This window comes from Vanellus vanellus (genome assembly GCF_965231255.1).
Source record: "Vanellus vanellus genome assembly, chromosome: 1".
Lineage (NCBI taxonomy): Eukaryota > Metazoa > Chordata > Aves > Charadriiformes > Charadriidae > Vanellus > Vanellus vanellus.
Window position 1 is genome coordinate 73870790 of NC_138905.1, and position 25612 is coordinate 73896401.

A 25612-nucleotide genomic window follows, 5' to 3' on the forward strand; every position below is an offset into this window, starting at 1 on the left:
CTTGGCTAATAGGATCTTTCTAGGAAAATATGAATGTGATTAAATAAGCTAGTGTGACCCAAGTAATCTGCTGGCTCTGATCTCTCATATTGGTTTTATGCATTAAAGGAAAACCAGCGTAACGTATCTACTTAGTCGTGAGGGGGATTAATTTCTGATGATCAGCTTATGTTCTGAGGTACAATTTAGTATTTCTGGAACTTGTATAGATGTGTTAATCTAAATGTCCAAGAAATTTTTGTCTGCTGACTTTCTGGTTTTACACCTTGTACTGCTTCCTCCATTTAAGGGTGCTTCAAAATATGCTAACTACTTTTGGTATAAGCAGCACTGTGTATATGTATGTGTGCATACACAGTATGAATACTCTGCCAGCTAGTTAGAGGCAGAGGTTAGCTGCCTTTAACTGTTCTGTCATTAAATGTCCCCACAGATGAAATATTGCATTTGTCCATGTTTACTGATGCAGAATCATTTTTAAACCAGTTTGACTTAATTATTTTTATACACTTCATTTTTGTCTTCATGTTCCTTCAGGCTTCAGACTTGATTATCACCCCAGCTACAACTTTCAAGGAAAAACCAGACCCCAGTGGTTTGGTATTTGGAACTGTGTTCACTGATAATATGCTGACAATTGAATGGTCCTTGGCTTCCGGATGGGAGAAACCTTATATTAAGCCGCTTGAGAACCTTTCGTTGCATCCAGCCTCCTCCTCTCTGCATTATGCTATAGAAGTGAGTACTGAATTGGTTTGGAAACTGTTATTTTGTTTCATTAGCTCTTGAAGCCATAGTTTTGTAACACAAGAACTATTACTTTCTGAAGGTTATTAGGATTAAGTTATGTTTTGTTTTGTTAACTGATGTTCTTCCAGACAACAGGGTTATATTTATGTTAGTATAACTCAGAAGCTACTCTGGCGTGTGGATTCCAGCTCATTTAACCTAGCGAAGGTGAGCCCTTTCTTATGTGGTGACAAGTCTGTTTGAAAAAGCATTCTAGTCCACTGACAGTGGATCGGTCCAATTACTGACTCTGATGTAACTTAATGAAGCACTGGATAAGACTGTGTGAGATTCCAAGAGTAGCTTTAATTTTGATACTGAACGTGCACTTTGTGAAAGTTATTTTAAGCGGGTTTAAAGGTTTGTAGCTTGGATTGCAGGACAGACTAGACAGATTGTTTGCAACTCTGAAAACGTCTGGAGAGCTCCGAACTAGGTCTGATGCATTCAGCATATACAAGTGTATTTAAGCAGAGCATATACAGCAAGGAACTTTGGAAAGTGAAATGTTAAGTCGGAAACCAGCGTGGTTACCAGTTTCCGTGCTTAGCTGCTTACTGCCTAAAGCTGCCTTTTGTGCCTCCAGAGCAGCTTTGGCTATACTCACATCTGTGTAGGGCACATATGCTGAAATGGAAGCTTGCTTCTCCTCCCACTTCCGGGTAGGTTGGAGTGACTCCACTGAAGTTAGTGGAGTAGCTTGTACTTCTTTTAGCCTTTTTTTTTTTTCCCCTGTGTTTTCTTGTGTGTGTGTGGTTTTGTGTGTGTGTGTTTTGTGTTTTTTTTTTTTGTTTTGGTTTTTTTTTTGTTTGTTTGTTTGTTTTTAACTACTTGTATAAGGGTATCAAGCTTTTCCATGCTTGTTTTCCCTGAGCCCCTGCCTTCACCATCTTTTGCTGTTGTTGGTACTTCTCCATCCAGTCACCAAGCCTCCAAAGGTCCTGTGCAAATTACAACAGGCCCCTGTGACTAAGGCTGCAGCTCTTGATCTGCCCAAGAAGTAAGAAACCACGCTGGAGTCCCAAATCTATATTTCACTCTTGGTAGCAAATTGCTTTAATGCTCGGCCTCTGGCCCAGTCTGAAATCATTGCTAACATGAATATGCTCTTATATTTTTTTTCCATTTTTTTATGCTTTTACCCTTATTGCATCACGTTTCCTCTAGCCAAGAGGACAGACAGAGGAGAATCTGGTGCCAATGCTGTGGCTCAATGAATACACAGTGGGTATAATAAAAATGATGAATTTGGCATTCCCTCCCCTTTCTCCTTGCCCTCCATGATGCAGTGTGATAGTCTGGATCTGCTGAACTCCAGATCCAGCTCCTGTGATGTAAAGATGTCAGATAATATTGTTTGCACACCTCTGTAGCAACCAACCATCAAGCAACTGCAGCAGTTGCTTTATTCAAGCTGAGCATTTCTGGAACACATCACTGTCTCCCTTTTTAATGAGTGAAAGGTTTTACTGTGCTATGGTAGGTTAAAAGGTATTTCTTTTTGGAGAAAAACATTTAACAGCTTGAGAAAGGCTTTGTGTTTCAGTAACGATGTGATTCTTACTTCCCTCAAACCATTGGTCAAATCTTAGTAGTAACATTCCTTCCTCTTCCCTCTCATTAAAAGTTCTGTGAATGTGTTGGGGAGAAGGGTGGGGGGAAACAACTGTTCTGTGATAAGAAAGTAGCATTACAGAAATGTGGTTTTAGTCACTGACCCCATAAAAATCATATCAAAGATATCAACCATATCACCAGCTATGCCATCCTTTATTAAAGATAGAATGTTTTTCTTGTAGCTACAATGTCTGTTCTATTCTAGTTTCTTTTTCAAAACTGCATACAAAGCTTTTAATAAGGTTGGCATTGCCATAGGAATAAGATAAATTTTGGAAGCGAAAAGTTCTAGATTCTAATTCTGGTTCTGCTACATAGTTGGCATGTAGCCTAAGGAAAATTGCAGGGATTCCTGCAACCCAGTTACAACCCAATTAAAATTTGTCATGTGGAAGGACCTAGCTCTGTCATGGGACTGCACAAAAGCTTTCTGAACATGGCATTTCACTGATCCTTATGGGAAAATGTTATAGAATTTAATAATAATGAAACCTTGAGTATTCTACTAAAATTACTTATATGCAAATACAGGATTTTGTTTTTTTTTTTTTTTCAAATAAAAACCTTGCATATGTAGACTTTCAACCACATAGAATGTATGTCCAGCCATTTTTTGTGGAACAGTCAGGAGGAGAAGTTTGAGGAGACTGACATCAGTGATGCAGTTAAATTCATAGAACTTACACTGAAATTTAATGTACAAAGAAATGCTTTAGAAAATAAATTCTAAACATACAAACTCTTGTCTATAAGCATAAGTGATCCTTTAATACTTAATCTAAATAATACCTGTATATATGTATATATTACTGTAAGCTTATATGATACATGTGTTTTCTGCCTATAACTATAACTGGAAATTATCAATCTGTAACTGAAAAATAGCTATTGACATTTTGTGGGCATATGTTTTTTTGCTGTGGTTAGGGGATGCTGTAGAGCATTCTGCTGGGAGGGCACTGGTGGGATAAGGGTTTCTGGTAAACTGATTTTCATCACCAGTCATCTGGATTCTACAGTTTGATGGGATAATTGTGACTAATTTAGGTTTCCTGTAAAGTATAGATAAAAAATTTTCATGCATTCTTCCTCTAGTTTAAGGCTGACACATCTGTCATGCTAGCTAAACCCCCTTCCACAGCGTAGGGCTATATGGGGGAAATAAGTGACCAAGATTTTGCTACAGCAAGAACTGCAATTCCCCTAACTACCTTATTCCATGCTTCCTACCAAAATGCATTTTGGACTGAGCCCTAAAAATTATTAACATATATGATTAAATTCTGTAGACCTTTTCCATAAGGGAGAATGCTGGTTTGGCTCAGCCTTATGTATCAGTCAGGACATGAGGGAACAGTTAAGTCAAACACATGCTACAAATTTTAATTGTTGTAACCAAATTATATTAAAAAAATGGTTATCATTGTCTCTTGACAGAGAAAGATATATCTGAAGCATAGGCAGGTCATCTTTATAATATAACCTTAATAATACTGCCTCACAGGAGTGTGTTGCAAGGATTAACTAGCTAGCATTTATGCTTTGAGTACTGTGAGCAGGAAAGTGAAGTTCTTTTATTTCCAAAGGGTGTGTTCTGCTTTTGCACAGATCATTATGGCATAACATCTCAACTATTATTTGATTTCTTTTGCCTTCTTTTTGGCTTGGTAGTTGTTTGAAGGAATGAAGGCTTACCGAGGAGTGGATGGCAAAATCCGCCTGTTCCGGCCAACTCTCAACATGGACAGGATGGCGCGATCAGCGAGACGAGCAACTCTGCCAGTAAGTAGCCAAGGCATTTTATTCTCCTTAAGTCAGAGTGTATTTGCATTTTCAGAGTGCAAATCTCTGAAACTTTACAGTAGTATACTGTTTATCAAACGCTCTAATGCTTGAACAGTTCAGTTAAAACTTTGAGATCTTATTCAGTGAGCTGTTTGAAATGCATTTTTCTTTTAAATCACAACAGTGTTTTGCTTTCATTGTTATCTCCCTACTGCCTCAGATGTACACAGTCTACTTCTGAGGGGTGAGTGCTGTTCTGCAGGTATTTGCACGCAGACACCTGATTACATTCTTCTGGCGCTAATGTTCTTCCTTTTTCTTCATTCCACTTCAGTTAAGTCCTTCAGCCTCCGAGTGCCTTCATTTTTGGTCATGCTAGCAACGTAATGCGGCTTTTAGCAGTTGTATATGGGCCTGTGAATTTCCTCCCACTCTTGTTAGCTTTATTACCCTAAGAACTTCGCAACTTTGTAAAACTGGGAGACTTGGTGGGCCCCTTGGATTTGTAACCCACAGCACCCTACTGCAGAAGAGGTGGTGTGGTGGCTTGCAGCGTGCCAAAGTGAAGGTGTTGGCTGCACAGGGAGTTCTCTCCGTGTGCCTTGGAGGCAAGAAGGGCCAATGGCTCCTTTTCACCATCTCAGGAGGATACTTTGTAGCAGCAGGATACTGTATAGAAAGGCACAGCAGCAAAGGCCCTTGGATCTTAAATTCTGTAAGGAATGAACTCAAGGAAGATGATTTAGTCCTATGAACCTCTACGGACCGTCACTGTCACATACCCTGATGGAGTGTTCCCCTTAGCGTATGGATGGATCTATAAAGACCACTAAGTGTGCAGGTTATATTTTTCCATTTGTTTTTCTCCCTTTTCTTTTCCTTCCCAGTGTTTTGACCAGAATGAGCTGTTAGAGTGCATCCGGAAGCTTGTGGAAGTGGAAAAGGAGTGGGTCCCATACTCAACTGCTGCCAGCCTGTATATTCGTCCTACATTAATCGGAACTGAGGTGTGAAGCTTTTCCTTTTTTCCCCTCTTCTTAACTTTTGTCCATTTAAGCACGAGATAAAATCCTCCATCCATGAAGGGAAATATGTAGTGGTATTACCGTTCAGGGGCAACTTGTTTTCATGTTTTTACTTTTGAGTTTGTCACCTGTTGCGCTACTTCAGAAATTTTATGTTGACCACACCACCACCTAGTGGACACATTGATTCAGACCACAGAAAGTAAACTTCGATTAACTGTTCTGAGGGGTAACGGCAAATTTAAATCAACTTTGGTTTTGTACTAAAACCATAGTTATTTGTGAAATGGTAATGTATGCCTTTAAAATACTAATAATCCGGAGAAAATGTGAGGGAACAGAAATTTGCTGCATAGATTTTGTTATTTCCTCTCGTACCGCTATCCTGACCTTCGTGAGGAGATTTTGGAAGATGCTACCCAGTAAATTAAGATGGCTTTTCTGAGAGAGACTTTTAGCAGAGCTAAGAACAAGTTCTTGTGTTAACTTATTCTTGAACCCAGATAAACCTGACCTTACAAGAGGCTCCTTAGCAACAAGGCATTAGTGTGTATTCTGAGTTTCATGTGAATGTGAGTCAAGCCTATAGTATTTATAAAGACAATTGGAAACAAGGAGTTTATTTTAATTAAAACTTTAAGGGGTTTATTTTGGCAGTGCCAAGAAAGAAACCTATAATGGTAGAGCATAGGACAAGGAAGCTAAAGAACGTATGGTTCCCAATTAGGCAAGTTACTCTTCTGCAATATCCACATCTGTAAGTAGTTACCATACATGAGCATTATACCTTTCACATGTGTTCTACGATGCCATTAATTTAATGCTTGTAAACTAGTTACAGATTTTCAGATGGAAGGAGCTCCATTCAGTGACTGTAAAGTATTAATATTAAAAATTTATTCCCCCCTCCTCCATCTGTTTTTGGTTTTGGAAATTCTTTTGCTGTTGAGCTTTGTTTCAGGGTAACCAACACATCTGGGCTTTACGCGATGTCATATGTTGTTTCTGGGTTGCATGTCCTGCTAATCTTTTATGAATCAGCACAATTAGGAAACCTAGTCAGCATGATCTGTTGAATGATTATGTAAGAATCAGGAAAAGAAGTTAGTTAATCTTGTGAGAAGCTTTGCTGAAGGAGTAAGGTAGACAGAAATCAAAAGAACCCTCTCAGAAACTGAGGAAGGCTTATTTGAATTTTCAAGTAGTTCCATTATTACACTATTATTTTCCCTCCCACCTCCCAATTTAGCTTCACGTGCTTTGTGCAGTGTTTTGCTTAGACTGTTGTTCTTAAAAATTTAAGTCCAATAACTTTTTTTTCAATGGAGACCTAATCTTAGAAACCAAGGATGAGCTTGTTCTTTTTACGAGACTGGTTTCTCTGAGTGGAGAGAAAATTGTAACCTATTCAGTTGCACAGAAGATCCCAAGAATCATGGGCAACCAGCTGCATGTAGCTCTGCTTGAATATGGGGGTTGGACAAGGTGATCTCCAGAGGTGTGTTCCAACTTCAGTCGTTCTGTTAATTTGTGTTCAGTCCTGAGCTGTTCAAAGGATCAGATAGTTAAGCTGAGTCTCCTACCACAGGATTCAGACTTTGACCAGTGCCAGAATTTTCACCTCACCTTCAAGTGTCAGTGGTGATGACTGGAAGTACAAGCCATCTTTCAGACAGGAGGGGGAAAAAAACATGTGATACATTCCAGGTTATTTCCTGTACTTTTGTGTGAACCACTTCCAGCAGGCAAATCATTTTAGCTTGTCACACAGCCATTCACAGAGCCACCACTCAACTCTACCAAATGCCAGTTCTAAGTAGCATTGGCTAATTCCCGTCACTGATGCAGCTGACAGTGGTTCCTCCATTGTTGTTATGGCTAGCCTGTGTCCTTGCCACTTCTCCCCCCAGAATGCTTTGCAGGCTTCTGCTGTGATTAATTCGTGTAATTATATAGTATCTTGTTAAGCTAATTTCTGAGTTCTCAAAACCTTGAAACTATTTGAGAAGATTAGAATAATATATAGCTAAATGAAACAGCTGTAAATGAATGGGGACAGTATATAAAATTAGAGTTGTTTTGTTGCTTGGATGAGGGGGAAGTGATAGAAATATTTTCTCTTAGTGTAAATACTATATAAATATTTTAATAAATTAACAGTGTAATATTTATAGTATAACAATTATACATTTAGTATAATAGTTATGATATTTATATATATTAATAGTGTAATATTATATAAGTATTTTCTCTCAATAACTTTTGATTTGTTTACATTCCTTGTTTTCAGCCTTCCCTTGGAGTGAAGAAGCCGACTAAAGCCCTACTGTATGTCATAATGAGCCCTGTGGGCCCTTACTTTGCAAGCGGAAGCTTTAATCCAATATCCTTATGGGCAGATCCAAAATATGTAAGAGCCTGGAAAGGAGGAACGGGAGACTGCAAACTGGGAGGGTAAGAAAACATAATTCTGTATCTTCTACATAGCTCACAAAGGAGGTTTTGATTTTAGTGAAATATCTAATCCAGCAGAAGTAGAAGCATTAAATGTAGCGGTGATACAAACAATGTACTATAACAAAGATCTCAAAATTGTACTTTGCAAATATTATTTATACAATTCAGTTGCATAGTTTTGTTGGGATATTACAGCCAAGTGGACTATATGCAGAGGCAAGTTTGCAGCATCTCAGGCTGAGGAACTGGACCTGGAAGGTGCCCATGTAATACTTTGGCTATTCCCTTTGCAGAAGTTGACACTAAAGATATCAATTCTGTGATGCAGCATTCAGTACAGCAGCTTGCTGCTAACTGAGCAGTGAGCAGCATTGACTGCTGACCTCCTTCCTTGGCAAACTGTCCTGACAAGCCATCTGCAGTTGGTTAGGGCAGTATGGGTGTTTAAGGGAAAGCATGAGACCATTACCTGCGTTGACTTGGCTGCAGTCTGGCAGTTTTCTGCTGAACTTGGCCAAAGCACCAGTTAGGTAGAAACATAATTTTTAATGTCCAAGTCCTCGACTTGTAGAGTGAAGCTGCTTAGGGCTTGACTGGAGCAAGCAACTTGGATGTGACTAAATAAGTGACTTGATTATATGACCTTGGTCTTTGATTTAAATGAAGCTTATTGCTTCTACTTGGGAATTTCTCTTCTAGGCAGGAAGTTAGTAGTTGTCAAGTGCTGTTCAGCTGAGCTAGTAGAATAACCAAAGGACAAGAAAACACTTTTCCTTCATTCAGTCTGATGTTCTGAGACCTTTACTCTTTGTGAGGTTTTGCTTAGTTTTAAAATATATTTAGTTTCCTGTGCATCCTTCATACATCAGCTATGAAAAAAGGAATAGTCTGGAGTCACTAATGACTTAATTTGTGCCCAGAGTTGAGAACTTAACTCCAGTGTGATCAGCACTTTGGAGCTGGTGACTTTGGGTCTTGATGATTGTTGAACATCAGAAGCGAAAGAGTTTTTATTCCCCCCCTCAGAGCAGCTACAGAGTACACACATATTACTTGGTCAGGTTCACTCTGTGGGCAGCATGTTAGGAAAACAGTTGCTCCTCAAGGATATGAAATTCTTCAGGGCCATATGCAGCTCCTGAAGCTACTAATTCTGTTGAATGTCTTTTACTAGAAAAGAAATAACTCGCCTCTGGTGATATTTGTGTTCCAAGAGGTTCATCTGACGTATATGACCCATCTGTTCATCTGATATATATGAGATGAGATAGATGGTTTTGGTTTGCTTTTTTTAAAACCATGAGCTGGATGGGAATTGTTGATCTCTCTCAAGGATGCCAACTGCTAAATAAATATAAATGCTTTCCTAAGGTGTCTAATTGCAATGATTAGAACGTCCAGAAAATGGAACAAGAGGTATTTTTAAGACAATTTGGTTAGATGTGTTTGAGCTGTTGATGATGTTCAGCCCTTTAAAGTTTTGGGCTTGTAGATAGAAATGATCTAGTAACATACTAGTAGAGTACTTCCAATTAAAATATTCCAGGGAAGGGCAGTGACTGTGCAGAGCACCTGCTCATAAGATAGGTGTGCACACAACCTTGCATAGAAATGAGAAAATACCCAACCAGGTACTCATAACTGTTTGCTCATTCTTTTCTTTTCTTTTCTTTTTTTGTTTTTCTGGAAGGAATTACGGTTCTTCTATCTATGCCCAGCAAGAAGCCCTGGAGCTAGGCTGCCAGCAGGTTTTGTGGCTCTATGGAGAAGATCACCAAATAACTGAAGTTGGAACAATGAATCTCTTTCTCTACTGGATAAATGAAGATGGAGGTATAGTAACACAAAACATGAAAACTTTAACAGAGTAATTGGGACAGTAATCCACAAAATTATTATTAGAGTGAGTACGGATCATAAACTTTTTAATGAAGATTGTTTAAGAAAGGAAATGTCTATTCTTTTCTGAAAACTGATAGGTGACTTTTAGTTACACCGTTGTGAAAGAGGAGATTCTGGAGCAGCTGTGAGTACTGCCTACTGATAGCATACTAAACTGTTGGGCCAGTTCCCGTGTTCAGAAGGGAAGAGTCTAGCCATACACAAGGTCACATTGCAGGCTTGGTGTCAACTCTAGCAGCATGCTTGGTCTTGAAGGAGGCGTTGGGTCAGAAACAATACAGACATACTAAAGACACCTTATGGCTGGGTAACTCCTCAAACTGTGGCTTTGGGCATGAGTGGTTTCCATCATCGCTTTCTGTCAAGTTAAATGTTCCTGAAGCATAGCCAAAAGTATTTCAGTATCCAACTGATGAAGAACTCAGTTCTTTCTTTGAAGAATTTGAAGTTCTGTCGAGTGGAGGCAGAGGGAAACATGTCAGTCAGCGTTCTACATCACTAATGCTCAAATGGTGCTTTCAAGGTACACCGTCATTCTTGAAGCCATTTTTACCTCTTTGTACACGTAGTCATCTCTGAGCAATGTACATGCTGATTAGAAAACTCGTTAATGAACAGCCAACCATTTAGGAATCTCGGAAACACCTATCGGGCATGCAGGTATTCAGTGCTTGAGAAGTGACAGCTGCACCTGAGAACTGGTTTGGAAGACTACATGACTAAGTCCTTAAAGAGTTGAGCCAATGTATAGGCAAGTCAATAAAAGGACACCTCCTGACTTCCATGAGTGCAGGACCTCCATGAAAATTAAGTGGTATTGAATTTTTGCATGGCAGCAGATGCAGGGTTCAGACTCTGATTTTTTTTTTTGTAGTGCCATGAGTACCTTTAAAAATGGACATTTTCCTGATGGTGCTCAGCTGCAGTAGAAAGGCAACATTCTGTGGGTGCAGCAGTGTGCTTTGGGTAGTCTAGGGAAATGGGAATCCAGCTACCTGACTCCCATCTCCAGTTTCATTAATTGTTCTTCTACAAAATCTTTTATCATTTTTGTAAGAAGAGGGATGATGCTCCTTCCGTGTTGAATGAGTCGGTGAAGTCTTGTGAATGAAACTATAAATATGAGAAATCTTCTTGTTGTTGTTATAGCAGCAGTAGATTTGTCAGCGTAGCTAGATGGACAAATTCATGCCTTGTGTAACTTCACTGGAGAGACACGAAAATGGATTTTGGCTCATTCTGCCCAGGGAAAGGACACTGAAGGGGGGACATGATTAGAATTCAATGTTCTCATTGTACTTAAACCAGGAATACACTGGAATTATCCAGCTGCAGCACCGTGCTGTTCCAAAGATCTGCCAATCACTGCGTTACCAGTGCGCTACTGAATAGTACTATTGTGAGGTGGCCGTAGCAAACAACTTGTAATTCACGCCACCCAAGCTAACTGTATACTGGCAAACCTGCCATTTCACACGACATGGTCATTAGCATCATTGGAACACTTTGCTGTCTCCTGGTGTGTTGATTAATGCTTAATTTATGATATCTTTGGTTGAGAATCCCTCATGCTGTCAATGTGTGTCATCACATACCTGCCTATGGCTTTACATTGCGATTTAAAAAGTGTTTGCCATTATGTTCTGTCACTTCACAAAGGATACTTACTTAGGCTGTGGTTTTGTTTTGTTATGCAAATTCTGCAGCTGAGAGAGGGATCTAACATAAAAACAGCGAGGCAGAAATTGCAGATCATCATCAAAAGGAAAATTCCTTTCTTTGTGTGTTCAGAGGTCACCGCGGAGTAGTCTGAACTGCTCTCCTTGGTTTATAACAAATCAAAGACCCAGCCCACTAAAGCCTGGACTAAAGGACATCTATGCTTCCAGTAAGAGTAGGTTTTTCTTGAAAGCCTTTACTATATGTTTTCAGTTGCAGCATTGTGACTAACCATGACACATTGTCTCAGCCAGCAGTAGGAGCCTGGAAAAATGTTTTGTTTGTAACGTCGAGGTGGAAGTAGGGGAAGAAACTACTCAATTTCTGGTAAAATAACATGTCATGTTCTGTGCTGCTCTTGTATGCCCACTGCTGCTCTAGCTGAGGCGTCTCATATGACCAAATCCAGATCCTTGCTGTTGCATAAATACAGGAGTATGATATTTCATTCATCTAATACTGTTTACAGTTTATGTTCACAAAGTGAAAATTTTGGTCACCCTACAGTACCTTCCACCCTCATCTTCAAAGCACATAACAATCCCAAGAAGCTGTTAACATTGAAACTCGTTTTCTTTAATAATATCTGTTCTTCTGCCTAGAATACAGGCTTGACTTTATGGAAAACCTTAAAATGGAAACATATGTCCAACCTGAAGGTTGCTAACTATGAAATCTGTCTTCACTTTCCAAAAATTAAGTTTCTTCAGAATGATTTGGAACCATCTGGGCTCTACTTCTAGCTTTAATGTTAAGGCATTGTGAATAGCATTCAGGCATTACTTAATGTTTTTGTGCTGATATTAAAATGGGTTTTAATACTGCCTACTTCAAAATAGCTTACATAAATTAAAAAATAAATATGTTAAAAGATTCTTTGGAACAGTCGGGTAAAATATCAGGCAAGTTTGCTTAGTCTTCTAGGTGGAGGATTATTTGTGCTGCAGAAGTATCTTGTACAAGTAGACTACCAACAAAATAAGTATCATACCTTCTACTCTAATAGAAAGCCATAGCAATAGTGTGGAGGGGAGAGCAGGAGATGAATGAGATGGCAGACAAAGAAAAGGAGGGGAGAGTAATTGAGGAAAGACAGAGATGCGAAGGCAGAGTGATTGCATGAGGAGAGAACAGAAGAAAAGCCTGAGGAAAATAAGGAGAAAGAAATAGAAAGGTCCAGAACAAAGTGGGACGTGAAGTCAGCTGTCAGTGATATCAGGGTTTCCTGGGTTCTCCTTGACCCTGAAGTTCAGTTGGTATCTGTTATAATTTTGGTAAAATATATTTTGGTGAATTTCTCAGCATTGTTATTGTGTGACTGGTACTGAAGGCATCCCATGTTTGGAATCTTATCTGCTATATGTTCATAAATACAGGTGTGTAAAAATTGAAGCTTTGTAATATGCAAGACCTCATTTTAAAAATCCCTTTAAATACTTTGGAGTTCCATTGTTACAGCATGCCTATGCCACAGCCAGTGTAATGGGGCACTGGACTGATAGTGCTACTACTATAACAATAAAAGTAGTCAACTGAAACTAACAATTTATTTCAAGTGCCTTTTCCCCCTTTTTGCTACTATACATTATAAGGCTTCTAGCCTATCAAAATAATTCAGAAGGCAAATGGAGTCTATGAGCTCACAGTCAGGTGGGTTTTTTTGGAGATGGACAAACTGATGTTGTAGGGAGCCTGGTTTGGCATCGAGTCACAGAGAGGATGAGCTTTTTGGCATGCTGTGTTGTATAGCTTTATCATCTCTGCCGGATACCAGGGGAGCAGATGTTCCTTGGGTGGCCCCAGGCTGGTAGGCATCATATGTGTACTTGACAAAATTCTACAGAGCAGGCTGTTTGAAACATTTTGAGACTCCCATGTCCTGTCTGCTCAGTGCTGTTTGGCGGCTGGTTTGGCCTGGCACCTTTTCAAACTAGCTCAAATCAATTAATACATGTTGCTGAGCTTAAACAGGTTCTGGCCAAGATCTGTGGCAACATCACCAAATGCAAAATATTATCTGGTGTGTAGTCACAATCTTTGGTATTAAGGTCCACATTATTTGAAGTTTTCTGTTAGAGAAAGGGGAGCACTTGTATACGACTGGGTCACAAATGCAGAATATCAGTTTTTCACTGTTCAGAATCAGGTGAACCCTGTGGCTCACGCAATGCTTTTTAAGTCCTCTTCTTTTGATAGTTGTGCCAGAATTAGGACCAGACAGGCATCACGATGAGGAGTGATGCTAGACAGGCTTCAAAAAAGGAAAGCTATTCCTAACTGTATAAGAAAGAAGAGACCACTGCTTTAATTAGGAGTCTAGGATAGGTTATGGAATGGCACTATTGGTTAGTCAAACGAGAGCAGAATATATAGCCTGTTCTAGGGCAGCTTTTTTATACATTTTGGCATGGCAGTTTATATCTATTACTTTTGTGTATATGGATCCTCATAAAAAGAACATGGAAGCATAGGTACGAAAAACTTCTAGTCCAAATGAATAAATCCAGGGTTCACTGCATTAAAAAGTAACAGACATTTCCCAAGAGAATGGACAGTAAGTAACAGATTCAATGAATATCGTCATTTATTTATCCTCCGTTTCCCCTATCCCAGCTCAGCAGCTCGCAAAGCTCCGTCCTGCAGAGCAGGAGAGAGCCCATGCTGGAGTCAGTCTGGAGCTGTGTGTGCACTGGCTGGCAGGCAGTGTTTGTGCACAGAATTGTCTAGGTGACTGTTGAAAACAGAGTATTAAGCAGCTGAGCTCTCTCTGAGTGTCTGCTCTCTGGGTCCAAGGATGAATACCGTGTTTCTACCAGCTTCAAGGGGCCTATAGCAACATTTTTAGGACAACTTTTCCTTTGAGACTCATTCAAACAGGCCTGGATTTAGTGATCTTTGGTGGGTAGGGGCATAATAAAAACATGAAGATAGATATCTTGTTCTTTTATGTGAACTAGGTAAAAATGAGTCAAAAACCTTAATGGCTTGTGGGTTTAATGAGCAGGATAACATCCTTATAAGATCAAGAAAGATAATGGATTCTCACTGGGAAGAGAAAATGGTTAGAAAAAAAAAATTAAGAGTGTTACTGAAAGACTGTGGATGTCTTCATCATCAGTGCAAATCTGAGACTGTCTTAAAAAAGGCTGGCTGGCTGGCTGAAAGAGTAAATGCTCAGTATTATCTGATAATAGAAACCACTGAGTATGCTATGTGATGGTTTAAAATGAAAGTTATGGTTTAAAATGAAAAATATTAACCCTGATTTGCTGAAAAGGTCAGATGGAAGAACAAAGACTACACACAAACGTCTGTATTGTTATGTAAGTATTTACCAAATATGGATTACCATTTATCTATCGTTTCATTAGTTGTATTAGACGAACATTTATCTAATGTTCTTTTTTCAAAAGCAAACAAGAAAAACAAGCTAACAAACCAAACTAATTGAACAATTTGAAGTGTTAGTGCTTTCAGAATTTTATTAGGACTGCTCTTTTTGTGTAAAGAGAAAATTAGGGGGGAAAGGATGTCTAGACTAAAACAAAAGATCATTAAGGAAGTGTCCTCTCAAGATGCATTTGGCAAGGTTTCCAATGCTTTGCTTGTTGAGTAAATGAGCCTCAAAATTTCTAGTAGATGTTTCATATTAATGCCAGGAAGTAGGTATGGTGAACCCTATATTCCTAAATTAAGTAGAGCATTTCAGGGAAAGTCATGATCTGCCCTGGGTTTATGAGGCATGGCTTTCCCTTGTGCCTCCCTATTCTGAATTTGAAGGTTGCGCCATTCAACGGTTCACAGTAGTTATACAGCGAAACCATAATAGACTGAGGAATAAAACCTACTACTAAGCTTTACCCATGTATTTATTAATGTATTAAATGTGTACTGAAGTGTACTCAAAAGGTTTCAAACACCCAACAACTTACTGGAATTGAATTTGTGTAATGTGTTCTTATAGAACTCTGATAAATGTTGCATCTTACTGGGTAGGGAACATTTCTGATATGATTCATCTGCTTTTTAATTTTCGTGTTTGGTGTAATATCGGCGAACCTTATTTTTGTCTCTTTGTTTTCCAACAACTGTTTCTATTTCTTTTGTGTTTTACAGAAAATGAACTGGCAACACCACCTTTAGATGGCATCATCCTTCCAGGAGTGACAAGACAAAGCATTTTGGATCTGGCACGCAACTGGGTGAGTGTTTTGACCTTGGCAGTAACGGTTTCAACTATCGTGTTATATCATTGATGAAAGTAAGCATTCCTGCTGCTCAGTATCTTGCAGTTCAACTGAACTGGTCAAATCTCTTAACCTAAATGGGAACTAAGGGCATGCTAATTCATAGATTCCCAGCAACATCATCAGAATACCCACACCTGTCACACAGAACAATACCAAGCTTGTTAAAGTAACTCCATGTAGTATTCAACATGAAAATTCTCATTAAATCCACTGGTACCAACAACTTAAAGCCAGGAAATGAACAATTACTGTGCATGACCACAGCTATACTTCAGTCATCAGCACACTGTTTCTCCGCTTAGTTCTCATGGTTTAACCCTTATTTCTAATAACTACCATGCAGCCTAAAATCCAGCCACAGTCTTGAAGTCATCTGTCTGTTTCCAGATTCCAGTTCTGTATTGTAGCCATCCAAATACTTATTTGGACACTTGGGACTACCTCATACCTTGAAATGCAACAAACTGTTCACTCTTCCTGTATTGTATTCAAAGGTTTTATTGTGGCTTATATAGGAATATGATACAGCCAAAGGCTCATCAAGCCCAGTATCCTGTCTCCTGGTTCTGGCCAGGCTTATGTTTAGGGAGGAGCAGGAGGAATAACACAGGCATGTGTGACACTTTTCCTCTTGGTATTAACTCAGCTTCCAACCACCTGTAGCTGGAAGACTTCCTGAAATACAGTTCACAGATATATCCCTTAAATCTAACGTGCAGGGAAAAGAGCTAGGCATGTTACTTTGTGGCACGCGTGTGCCACTTGTTGACCTGAACTCTTATGCATCTTTTTTCATACTGGTACTTCCCTAGTGTAGATATGCATGCACGCTTCTCAGTCCCGTCTGCTTTAGAGACAGACATATATTCCCAGTAGGTAGGGCTTGTTTGTGAGATACCAGACTCTCACCTCCGTCCTCTTGAATAATTAGATGCCATCTACTCTCACAAAGTTTGTTCTTTTCTTCCTGACCTCCATTCTCTAACCTATATGAAACTGCTTCCACGGTGTCCCTGCCTCTCTCTCCAAATACCATCCTGTCCAGAGCTAATCACGTTTTCTGCTATTGTAAGCAACTCTGTTTCATGTTAGAAAGCTTGCACATAAAACAAGGGCTAAGCTTTAGTTTGGTTTGATAGGAAATAAAGTCCACATAAATCCGTGAAATGAAAATTTCAAAATTTGATGATTATTTTTGTTCTTTAGACACATCCCCTCAATCAGTTGCTATGCATCTTCAACACTTATAAAAGGTAAAACTCTTCCTATGTTAAGACTGTCCAATGTGAAATTCTTTACTCATACCTGCAGTACAGTTAATTTTTGTATGTGACAACTGTGTGCAGGCTACAGTATGAAATTTCACCAGGGATTAAAGAAATGTATCACATCTAGTTGCCATTGCAGGTGGAATTAACAGAATGTATTTTGCTTAGGAATTGTCCGAGAGTGGGATGCAAAGGTCTCTTGACATCATTGAGTAATTTTTGTACAAACTCTAGGATGCTGGAGACCATGGGTAGTTAGATCCTGTGTCACATAACCCATGAGAAATTCTGCTGCGTTATTTCCTAGTGCAATATCGAAATTATGTAACAAATCAGAAGGAAATGCCACTTAATCACCAGCATTCTATCTGGCAGACCACTGTCTTTCTTGAAGGTTATTCTTTTGATTAGAGTCTGTCTTGTGTGGTACTGGGAGGTTTGAAAAGATCACAAGATCACAGCCAAAACTTGACTCACTGCCACTAGGTTAATAGTTGCATTAGAGATGTTTCAACATGAGAAAAACAAACAAACAATTTTTAAACTTTTAACAATTTTTATGGATGATTCTTCTTGTGCAGGGAGAATTTAAAGTCTCTGAGCGATACATCACCATGAGTGACCTGACAGCTGCCTTGGAAGAGAACAGAGTAAAGGAGATGTTCGGTGCTGGAACAGCTTGTATTGTATGTCCTATCTCTAAAATTTTATATAAGGGCAAGGTAAGAAAATGTCTCTCTTGTTCCCCCCCTTCTGTCTTTAGAATTATATCATAATTAATTGCAGCTGAAGCAAAAAACAAGTGAGACAGAAAAGGAGTGCTACCAGAGGCTCCTTCCTGGAAAGATGAACAGTTTCAATATGTTGTTTCTCAAGTGAGTTACTAGTATGTTGTCAGAAGAGAGAACTTTCCCTCTCATCTTCTGGGTTTTTTTAATAGTTAAAATCATAAAATATCAGTTCCTGGGGAACGGAAAAAATACAAGTTCCCAGCCTGTTTGAAAATATAGAAAAATACATTGTCCCACATTTCCTTTATTGAACACTTTTTCCAAAATTAAGGCACCTGGGAAAGGTGAGGAGGGGAAAGACTTTTGTAAGGAACCAAATTCCTGAGCCACTGCATTCTTTCCTTCTAAAGTTCATCTCTTCTTCACCCCTCGTTGCAGGGAACTCAGCTCTGATGGAAGAGCTGTTTCAGTAGGATGCACAGCTGCTTCCAACTCCTATGCAGCATATGGGAGGTTTCTCCTGCACAGGTGGAATTCCACAGGCGTTCAGCCTGTTAAGCTGACTTGATGCTATTTAGCCAGCACAAAGTTAGTTCAGAAGGCTGGGTTATTGCAGCTGCATATACGGATGTGCTTTGTTCCATTAAATATGACAAGTACAGTAAATGTCTGTAAGGTGACATTTCTTGAATTAATAAGATGGAATAAATGTATTGGTATTATCAGCTGCAAAGATAACATGAGACGCCAAGGTGCTGAGTGATAAATACTATAAATGTACCTGTTGTGTTTCTATATGGTATACTTTGAAATTAAATGCTGTGTACAGTGTTTCTTCTCTTGCCTGTACAATGTGCTCTCCATTTTGGACAGATCTTTTGGGAGGCTTAGATTAGTCTTTGCTTAAAAACAGCATAACAATTGAACTAATCTAACTTTTCACTGGCTCAGCATGCCCTCCTACAAAAACATTTCAACAATATTTGTGAGGAGGGCTAGAAAGCTTGATAAATTGATTTATTAAAATTCTTGGTGACCCTAAGTTATTCATAAAGCTGTTTTTACATATTATTCTCCCCCTCCTTTATTCAATGTCAGCATTTGCACATTCCAACTATGGAGAATGGACCTCAGTTAACAACCCGTTTTCTGAATAAGCTGAGTGATATCCAGGTAAGGTGCTTACTCCTCTTTAACCAGATAAAATAATAAAAGGTGAAAATTTGAAAACATCAGAAAATAGTCTTTTTAATAATGGTGCTAGAGACTTTTTTTTATATGGAGGGAGACTGATATATTTTTTCCCTATTTGGAAGCTGGATGAGAGTTGTAAGATATTAATGTTACCAGTGAAATCCAGTACTGTTGTTATATGCTCCTTTTTAAGGGAAAAAATAGGTGAAGCGTCTTAATGACCATGATCACAAATGAATAGAAGCTAATCAATAAAGAGATAGGTGAAGTAAGAAGCACTCACTGGGAGCAGCCAGCAGATCACCATTTCTATTTCTCAGCATCTTTCCAACACACGGTCACTTCTTGTTCTTGAAACCGTTCTTTCCTTTGTGGTCTGCTAAATAGCAAAGTCTGTTTGGAATCTGTGTTTGACCTCCTTATCTGGGCGCAGGAGTCAATACCATTTCAATTAAAGTCAATGATCAGAACGTGATGGCCCTTCTTATTTAGGTTGCCTGTTTTCTTTTCCTTATTTAGCATAGGTTATGGTGTGGGGGATTTGGGGATAGAAGTAGGTTTTGGTAAGTTACAAGCTCCTTTATTTAAGATCTGATAGCAGCTGCTTGGCAGTATTGTCATGATTTCTTCAAATCAAGTCTGATGGTTACTGATCTAAGAGGTTCTTAAATTTGCTACTAAAATTTTTATCTTCCTCCCAGTAAACCCTGAACTAAGAATTTTCTTGAAAGATTGTGAGATGTAGTGCATCACATAGCAACTCTCCCCCATCATGTTTCTGCTGTAATGGCTTGAGAACTGGGTCTTTCTCTTCAAACAGCAGGACTGATAGCTAGGAAGAAGCATAGGCACTTTTACTTCTAGATTTTATTGTTTGTTGAGGGGAAGAAGAGGCTTAGTATTCCACGTTCCCATCTCAGTTACATGTAAAATTTTTACCATCTTACTGTATAAGAATACACAGAGGCCTTTCTCCAGAATCCCACTAAATACCACAGTTTTATTTCATCTTTCTCATCCCAAGTGCCTGACACACCTATCTGAAGTAACGGTTGGTGTCCATCACTTTATTTTTCTTGTTGTATGTCCAGATTTATTTCAGGGACAGACTATAAGCTGATTTTATAGATACACTTTTCATTGTGATACATACTGATCACTGTTTCCATAGCGCTCTGCTCTGTACTAAAGCCATCTTGTTAGCATATCGAGTATCTACCTTTAGTATCTAAAAGCACTTGTGTAACTCCTGTGTTGCCTTTTGATGTCTAGGTGACGCTTTTGTGATATACGTTAGGGCCTTCAACAATTTGTGATCAGTTTGAGTCTCCACTGATCACTTCTCATTGCGGTTTCCAGAAGAATGGCTTTTGAAATCCAGAATTCTGTTTCAGAAGGCAGTACTGGAATACATGTCTTTCTCCCTTGGCTAATAGATAGTGAGTGAATTATTTAGACAAATTTATCCTGCCTGCTCTCTGAGGCTTCCTCCCATGCCCTCCCTGATCACCCTGCTTTTTCACCCCCAACCACAGGTCAGGAGAAGTCTGAGAAAGTGAGGATTGCTTCTAACTATTATCTTTCTTGGACCTTTTCACTTTACAACTATGCATATGCCATTTTACCCTTACAGCTATGTGCATACCATGTGTTCATTAGTTACATGCCAAGAGTAAATCTGTCACACCTGGAAAGTGCTGGACTATTATGTATATGTTTACTTCCAGGTTTTCTTCCTTCTTTAAAGAAGCCAGGGAGAGTTAGAACACTTCATTGTTAGAAGCATGATTTTACTGCTTCCCCTTTAAGAGTCAATCAGCAGTTGCCGATTGTGTTTCTGCACTTTCCTATCTGTGGAGAGTTGAGCTCATATCCAAATGGACCTCAGGTTGTCATACAGAAAACAATGCTGCAACACACAAAATGTAATATATAGTATTCTTAAAATGTCAGGGGAGTCTTCAAGACCTTTCGCAAGGATCTTTTATATGTTCTGCCAGGAAGGGGAAAAATAAGAACTCTTTGCAGTATCGTTGGACTATTGTCATATCATTTGGACAGTCTGAGGCTGTTATTCCAAAGAACGTTCAAGTTCTGAAAAATAAAATGCAATGGAAATTACAGCCAAATACAGCTTTGGTCTCTTTGCTGTGCTGTTGGCTGAACTAGGGCAATGTATCCATTTCATGTTGGACAACAGACATTTGTAAAAGAGTAAAAATTCTCAGTACCAGCATTGTCCTGCATTTGAACCTATGAACAAGAGGTGCAAGGCTCCGTATCCAATACTGTTATACCGCTTCCCTTGTATACAATACATGCTTGTTTAACATTTTCAGATTACCTTCATTATTGTGTTTCCAAGTCTGTTTTCATGCTGCTCATTGTTCTTCTGCAAGTCTTCTGTGTTCAACAGGATTTCTTTGGATTTGAACAGCTGTGCAGTGGAACTAGAGCTAGAGTGACAAATTAGAAACTCATGGGCAGAACTGATTCCATTTCTCATGCCAATTGAGAGAGACAGTAGTAGCACTGCGATATATGTTTCCCTTCCTATCACTGATTGGAAATCATGGTTACTAAAAGCTGATAAAGATTTTATATTAAATCGTTTACATTGTACACAGTAATGGAGCACTTATGAATGAATTAGTCATAGTACACTGTCTGCTATAACCACTTGAGTTAGAAGATTTAGAGATGAGATTCTTTTCTCTGGGAATGCACTCGCTGAAATACCACTCAGAGGTTTTTGTGGTTTTGCATTCCATGCTTCGAGAATAAGCAAGCTTTTGCTATACCCTTTAAAGTGTAGATCAGGATGCAACTTGGAAGGGATGGATAGAAGGTAAGATATATTGTTTATACTACATGATATAAAATACATTTAAACACTGCAGTCAAGACAGCAGTGAACAGACATTTAGTCAAACCCCCTATTGTTCTCAAAGTTGCACAGTCTAAGTAGGTAGGCCAGTGAAAATCAACCAGGGAAGGAGAAAGGATGTGTTCATTTTTACAAAGCAGGACCTGGGGGGAAGAAGGAGGGGAAGAGGGGTGGGATTGACTAGCCTGAGGTCACAAGGTCTTTGACTGAATCAATAAAGGAATCTAAATCTGCTTTTATTTATGGAATGAAAGCATCTTGATGGTGGTATAACAACTTCATTCTGCTTTTAATTCTGGAAGCAGGTTCAAACCATGGTCAAATGGCAACTCAGACTGGCCCTGTTCTGAAGTCAGCATCAGAGCATTAGATGACACTACTAAAGCAGCAAAACCTACAAATAATCCCCTGGCCTTTGCCTGCTTTCTGATTTGGGGGAGGTAGGGGTGCCACCTTTTCTCTGAGAAGCAGTGATATGAAGATATGTCTTTTTTTTTTCTCCCTTTGCCCTGATCCGCAACAAAATTGCCTCACATTAGGGTAATCCAGTGCTTTGTGGTTAAACTAATGATACATCTGCTTTTCCTTCATTAGAATTCCCAAGGCAGCCACACTGACATCTGGGAATGTAAGATGGAAATCCTTTGAACACGTAATTCATCCAAGGTCCTGTGTAGCACCATACCAGTGTTTAGTCCACATCACAGACTGCAGAACAGGAGCAGCACAATTAGTGATGAAAGGAAAAAGTAGATGTGATACAGGTAGAGGTCATTTAGAGGCTTCACCTGCTGGAGTAAAGAGTAAAAGACAAGCCAACTGAACATAATTTCTTTGTGGATCCAGAAGTGTATTTTTTCTGGCTCAGCCTGATTTGGAGCTGTTGCCTTTTCCCTGCTTTCTTGTCCCTTTACCTCCTTTCCTGCTGATGCAGAACCTGGATTGGAGGAACTTGCTTTTATCCTCTCTAGAGAATTTATCATCAAGTTATCTTTCCAGACTACATAAAGCATCTAAAAATAGTCTTTATTCCTTGGTGGAAAGCATTTTCAAGCTCCCTGAACATTTGGGGCTCTGGAACATTTCAAGCTCTCTGGAACATTGTTCTCTGGAACATTGCTTATGGGGCTGGTGACAAAGAGCTTTAGAACGTGGAGCCAGTTTAAGAACCAAAAGTGCTGCCTTGGTACTATGTGGTCCCCTAGAAGGGTTATACAGCTCCACGTGGTAGGTTGCCTTCATTTCTGCCTGGTGATCCTGTTGGTTTGCATATGGAAAGATGACTTGCTTTACTTGGGTTGCAATTCTCTCTAATTGTACTCTGTGGTATTTGAGATGGGTTTTATTTCACATTCAATCAGAATGCTGTAATAAAAAGCCACCTTGAAAATAAAAAGAAATAAAAACAAATGTGTTTGTTTATTGGAGCTTGAGCAGGAGCATACTTATGAATGAATTAGTGAACTCACCTCGGGAATAACTGTATTAAACTGATGGAAAGCTCTAGTGAAGCAAGACTATTCTGTATCATCTGTAGTGAGTATCAGTATCACCCTTTCCTAGTCTACTTATCGGAAGACGGATAAAGCTTCAAGCTGCCTTTAGGCTTTGCTCAAATCAAAGACAGAAGTAAAGGCATAAGAAATAATCCAAACTACTGTCAGTGTACTGTCATAATTGTACACTGTTAATTTTAAATTTTATTCTTAAACTCCATTTTTGCTTTGTTCCAGTATGGAAGAGAAGACAGCGATTGGGCAGTGCTGGTGTCGTGAAGGTGGAAGAGTTCAGGCCCTTCAGAAGAACAGACATGAATAATGATAACTTCTGTAGCTGCCTGTGCGTAGCATAGTTTCTGTATCAATCTGCTCCCCAGGATGATTGTTTCCACAATCCGGTGAATGTGAACACAATCATTTTGATTTCTACTGTAATCCCGTTAGTAGAAACCTGTCTTCTTGGTAGAGGTGCTAGCAATAGAACTTTCCTAAAGATTTTCTTAGTGCCTCCTTGTGTCTTATGTACAGTCTAAAAACTTGTAAAATGCTCTTCAACTGCTCTTCGATTCATTTTGTTTGTTTTAACTGCCATTCCTGTTGTCACACAACAACACAAAGATGTTGCCTGTTAGTTGGCCGCAGGGTTCTATTGACTTTATTTTGCCTTTTTCTCCGTGTTCAGAAAACACTTAAGTTTAGCCATAGGCTCTTTGCTTTCATACTCTGCTTGTGTGGGAGATTCCTGAGTTTGCAGAGCCCTCCAGTTCGCCTCGTGCATATTCTGTCAAATAACAGCTCTGTCCTTTAGGCCAAAATCCTCCAAGTCAATCTAGCTTGCAATAGGCTCCCTGTTGGGCTATTGCCTTTCCCTCCATGGGGGATACACTGTGGCTGCTTGGGCAGTGCATAGCGCTCTCATAGTTGAATACATCCTTCCGTACATGATTTTCGGGGCTGGGCCAGGCGCTGCTGAGACAAGACTCGCCCTTTCTCTGACCTAGCACAGAGCTGGGTGCTGCGGACACGGCGTTGCCTTCCGAGTGAATGTCTAGAAAACAAGATTAGACAACAGTGGCTGTGAAAGTTGAACCACTCTTCAGAGCAACCCAGCCTTTGGACTGAGGAATTTCTTTCAATATCCAGTCACATAATTTACATCAGCAAAATGTTTTTCTTGTCCCCTTCACCACTTTGCTGTGAAATGTATCCAGCCTCTGTTGACACATGTACCTTAATAGGGCCTTCCTATTAAGGAACAAGCTATGTTGTTAAGAGAAAATACCTAATGCAAGAAGGAAAGAGATTTCATTCAAACCCCACTATTGTTCTGATTAAGCACAATATACTGCTTCATATACCGCCATTCTCTCACATGCAGTCTTAATACTGTTTGGAAGCAATACAGAGCATGTAGCCCATAGTTAGGGAAATAACTTCTGCAAGTGTTCACTAACAATTATACTGTAATATTTATTAGCTTTCTCTTTTTGCACACAGCTTTGTTGAACAGCTTTAAGATATTTCTTGCCAAAAAGAATCACCCTATTCTCTATCAATGTTCCAAAGTGCTACTTCAGTGTAAAACTGGTGGGACTTTATTGACACTAATGGAGTCCTATAAGAAGTAAAAGTGAAACATTTATTGCCATAGTTTGCAGTAGAGATGCACCAGTATTAAGGGAAATATTTAGCACTTTATTTTTTTTTAAGACCTGACAGTATCTCTCCCATGCATTGTAAGTCCTTTGTAGTCACTGGCATTTGTTAACATTTTAAAACATTTTAACAGTATGAAAAAGACAAGATGTAATTTCTAACAGACCATCCATGCCTTATGCAACTGCTAAAAAGTAGCCTTATGGCTTTTCTGTTCATTTTTGGTCAGATTTTAAAGACAAACCCCTACTTAGCCATCACTTTCTTTTGCTCCTTCAAATCATGACTTTTACTATCTTTCACTGCAGTCCAGTCTGATCTTTTAATGAAGAACAGTTGAAGGTTCTCTCTGACAATGTAACCATTGTTAAAATTTGTTAGACAGTTTTCTCTATAGAATACAACTGCAAGCACAAGATGTTGTTTCCCTTACAGTAGCAATAGTATTGTGTGTCTGCTTTTCTAACCATTTGAATTTGTATCGTGTCCTGGTCTTCGTTCAGTATCTTACTGTGTATTATAAGCTGCTGGTAGTCTTTCTCTTTTATTTAATTAGATGGGTGGAAAAATTAACATGGGGAATATGTCAAGATGCAGTGTGGGGTAGAGAGTTTTATCCAATGAGACAAGTGTCGTAACTAAAGAGTGCCTTTAACTAGAGCATGGCATGGAGCTCTCTAAAGATTATGTAATGAACAACCACATGTGGCTTCCTGGTACCAAACTATCTAATCTGTCCCTTTATGTTCATCTTGGATGTAGCAGCAAAAGGAAAAGTTGAAACATCTAATTTCAGATGCGTGGCAAAGTGGTTGTGTGACACCTTAACATCT

The 25612-nt window shown here is 39.2% G+C and overlaps 1 protein-coding gene across 6 annotated transcripts; it reads left to right on the plus strand.

Annotated features, from left to right (window-relative positions):
* Positions 1–612: 612 nt before the first annotated feature.
* Positions 613–23791, plus strand: BCAT1 (branched chain amino acid transaminase 1; the record flags this gene model as incomplete). Of its 6 annotated transcripts, XM_082491836.1 has the most annotated exons (9): positions 628–738; positions 4078–4188; positions 5079–5198; positions 7507–7670; positions 9364–9506; positions 15411–15496; positions 17394–17534; positions 18642–18716; positions 23358–23791. In XM_082491836.1, the coding sequence occupies 9 exons, from the start codon at positions 628–630 to the stop codon at positions 23397–23399; spliced, it is 993 nt and encodes a 330-aa protein (XP_082347962.1). In that variant the 3' UTR covers positions 23400–23791. The 6 variants fall into 6 exon arrangements, with proteins under 6 accessions (XP_082347965.1, XP_082347964.1, XP_082347963.1 ...); XM_082491839.1 differs by lacking the exon at positions 17394–17534 and having other exon boundaries at positions 613–738; XM_082491838.1 differs by lacking the exon at positions 5079–5198 and having other exon boundaries at positions 613–738.
* Positions 23792–25612: the final 1821 nt, after the last annotated feature.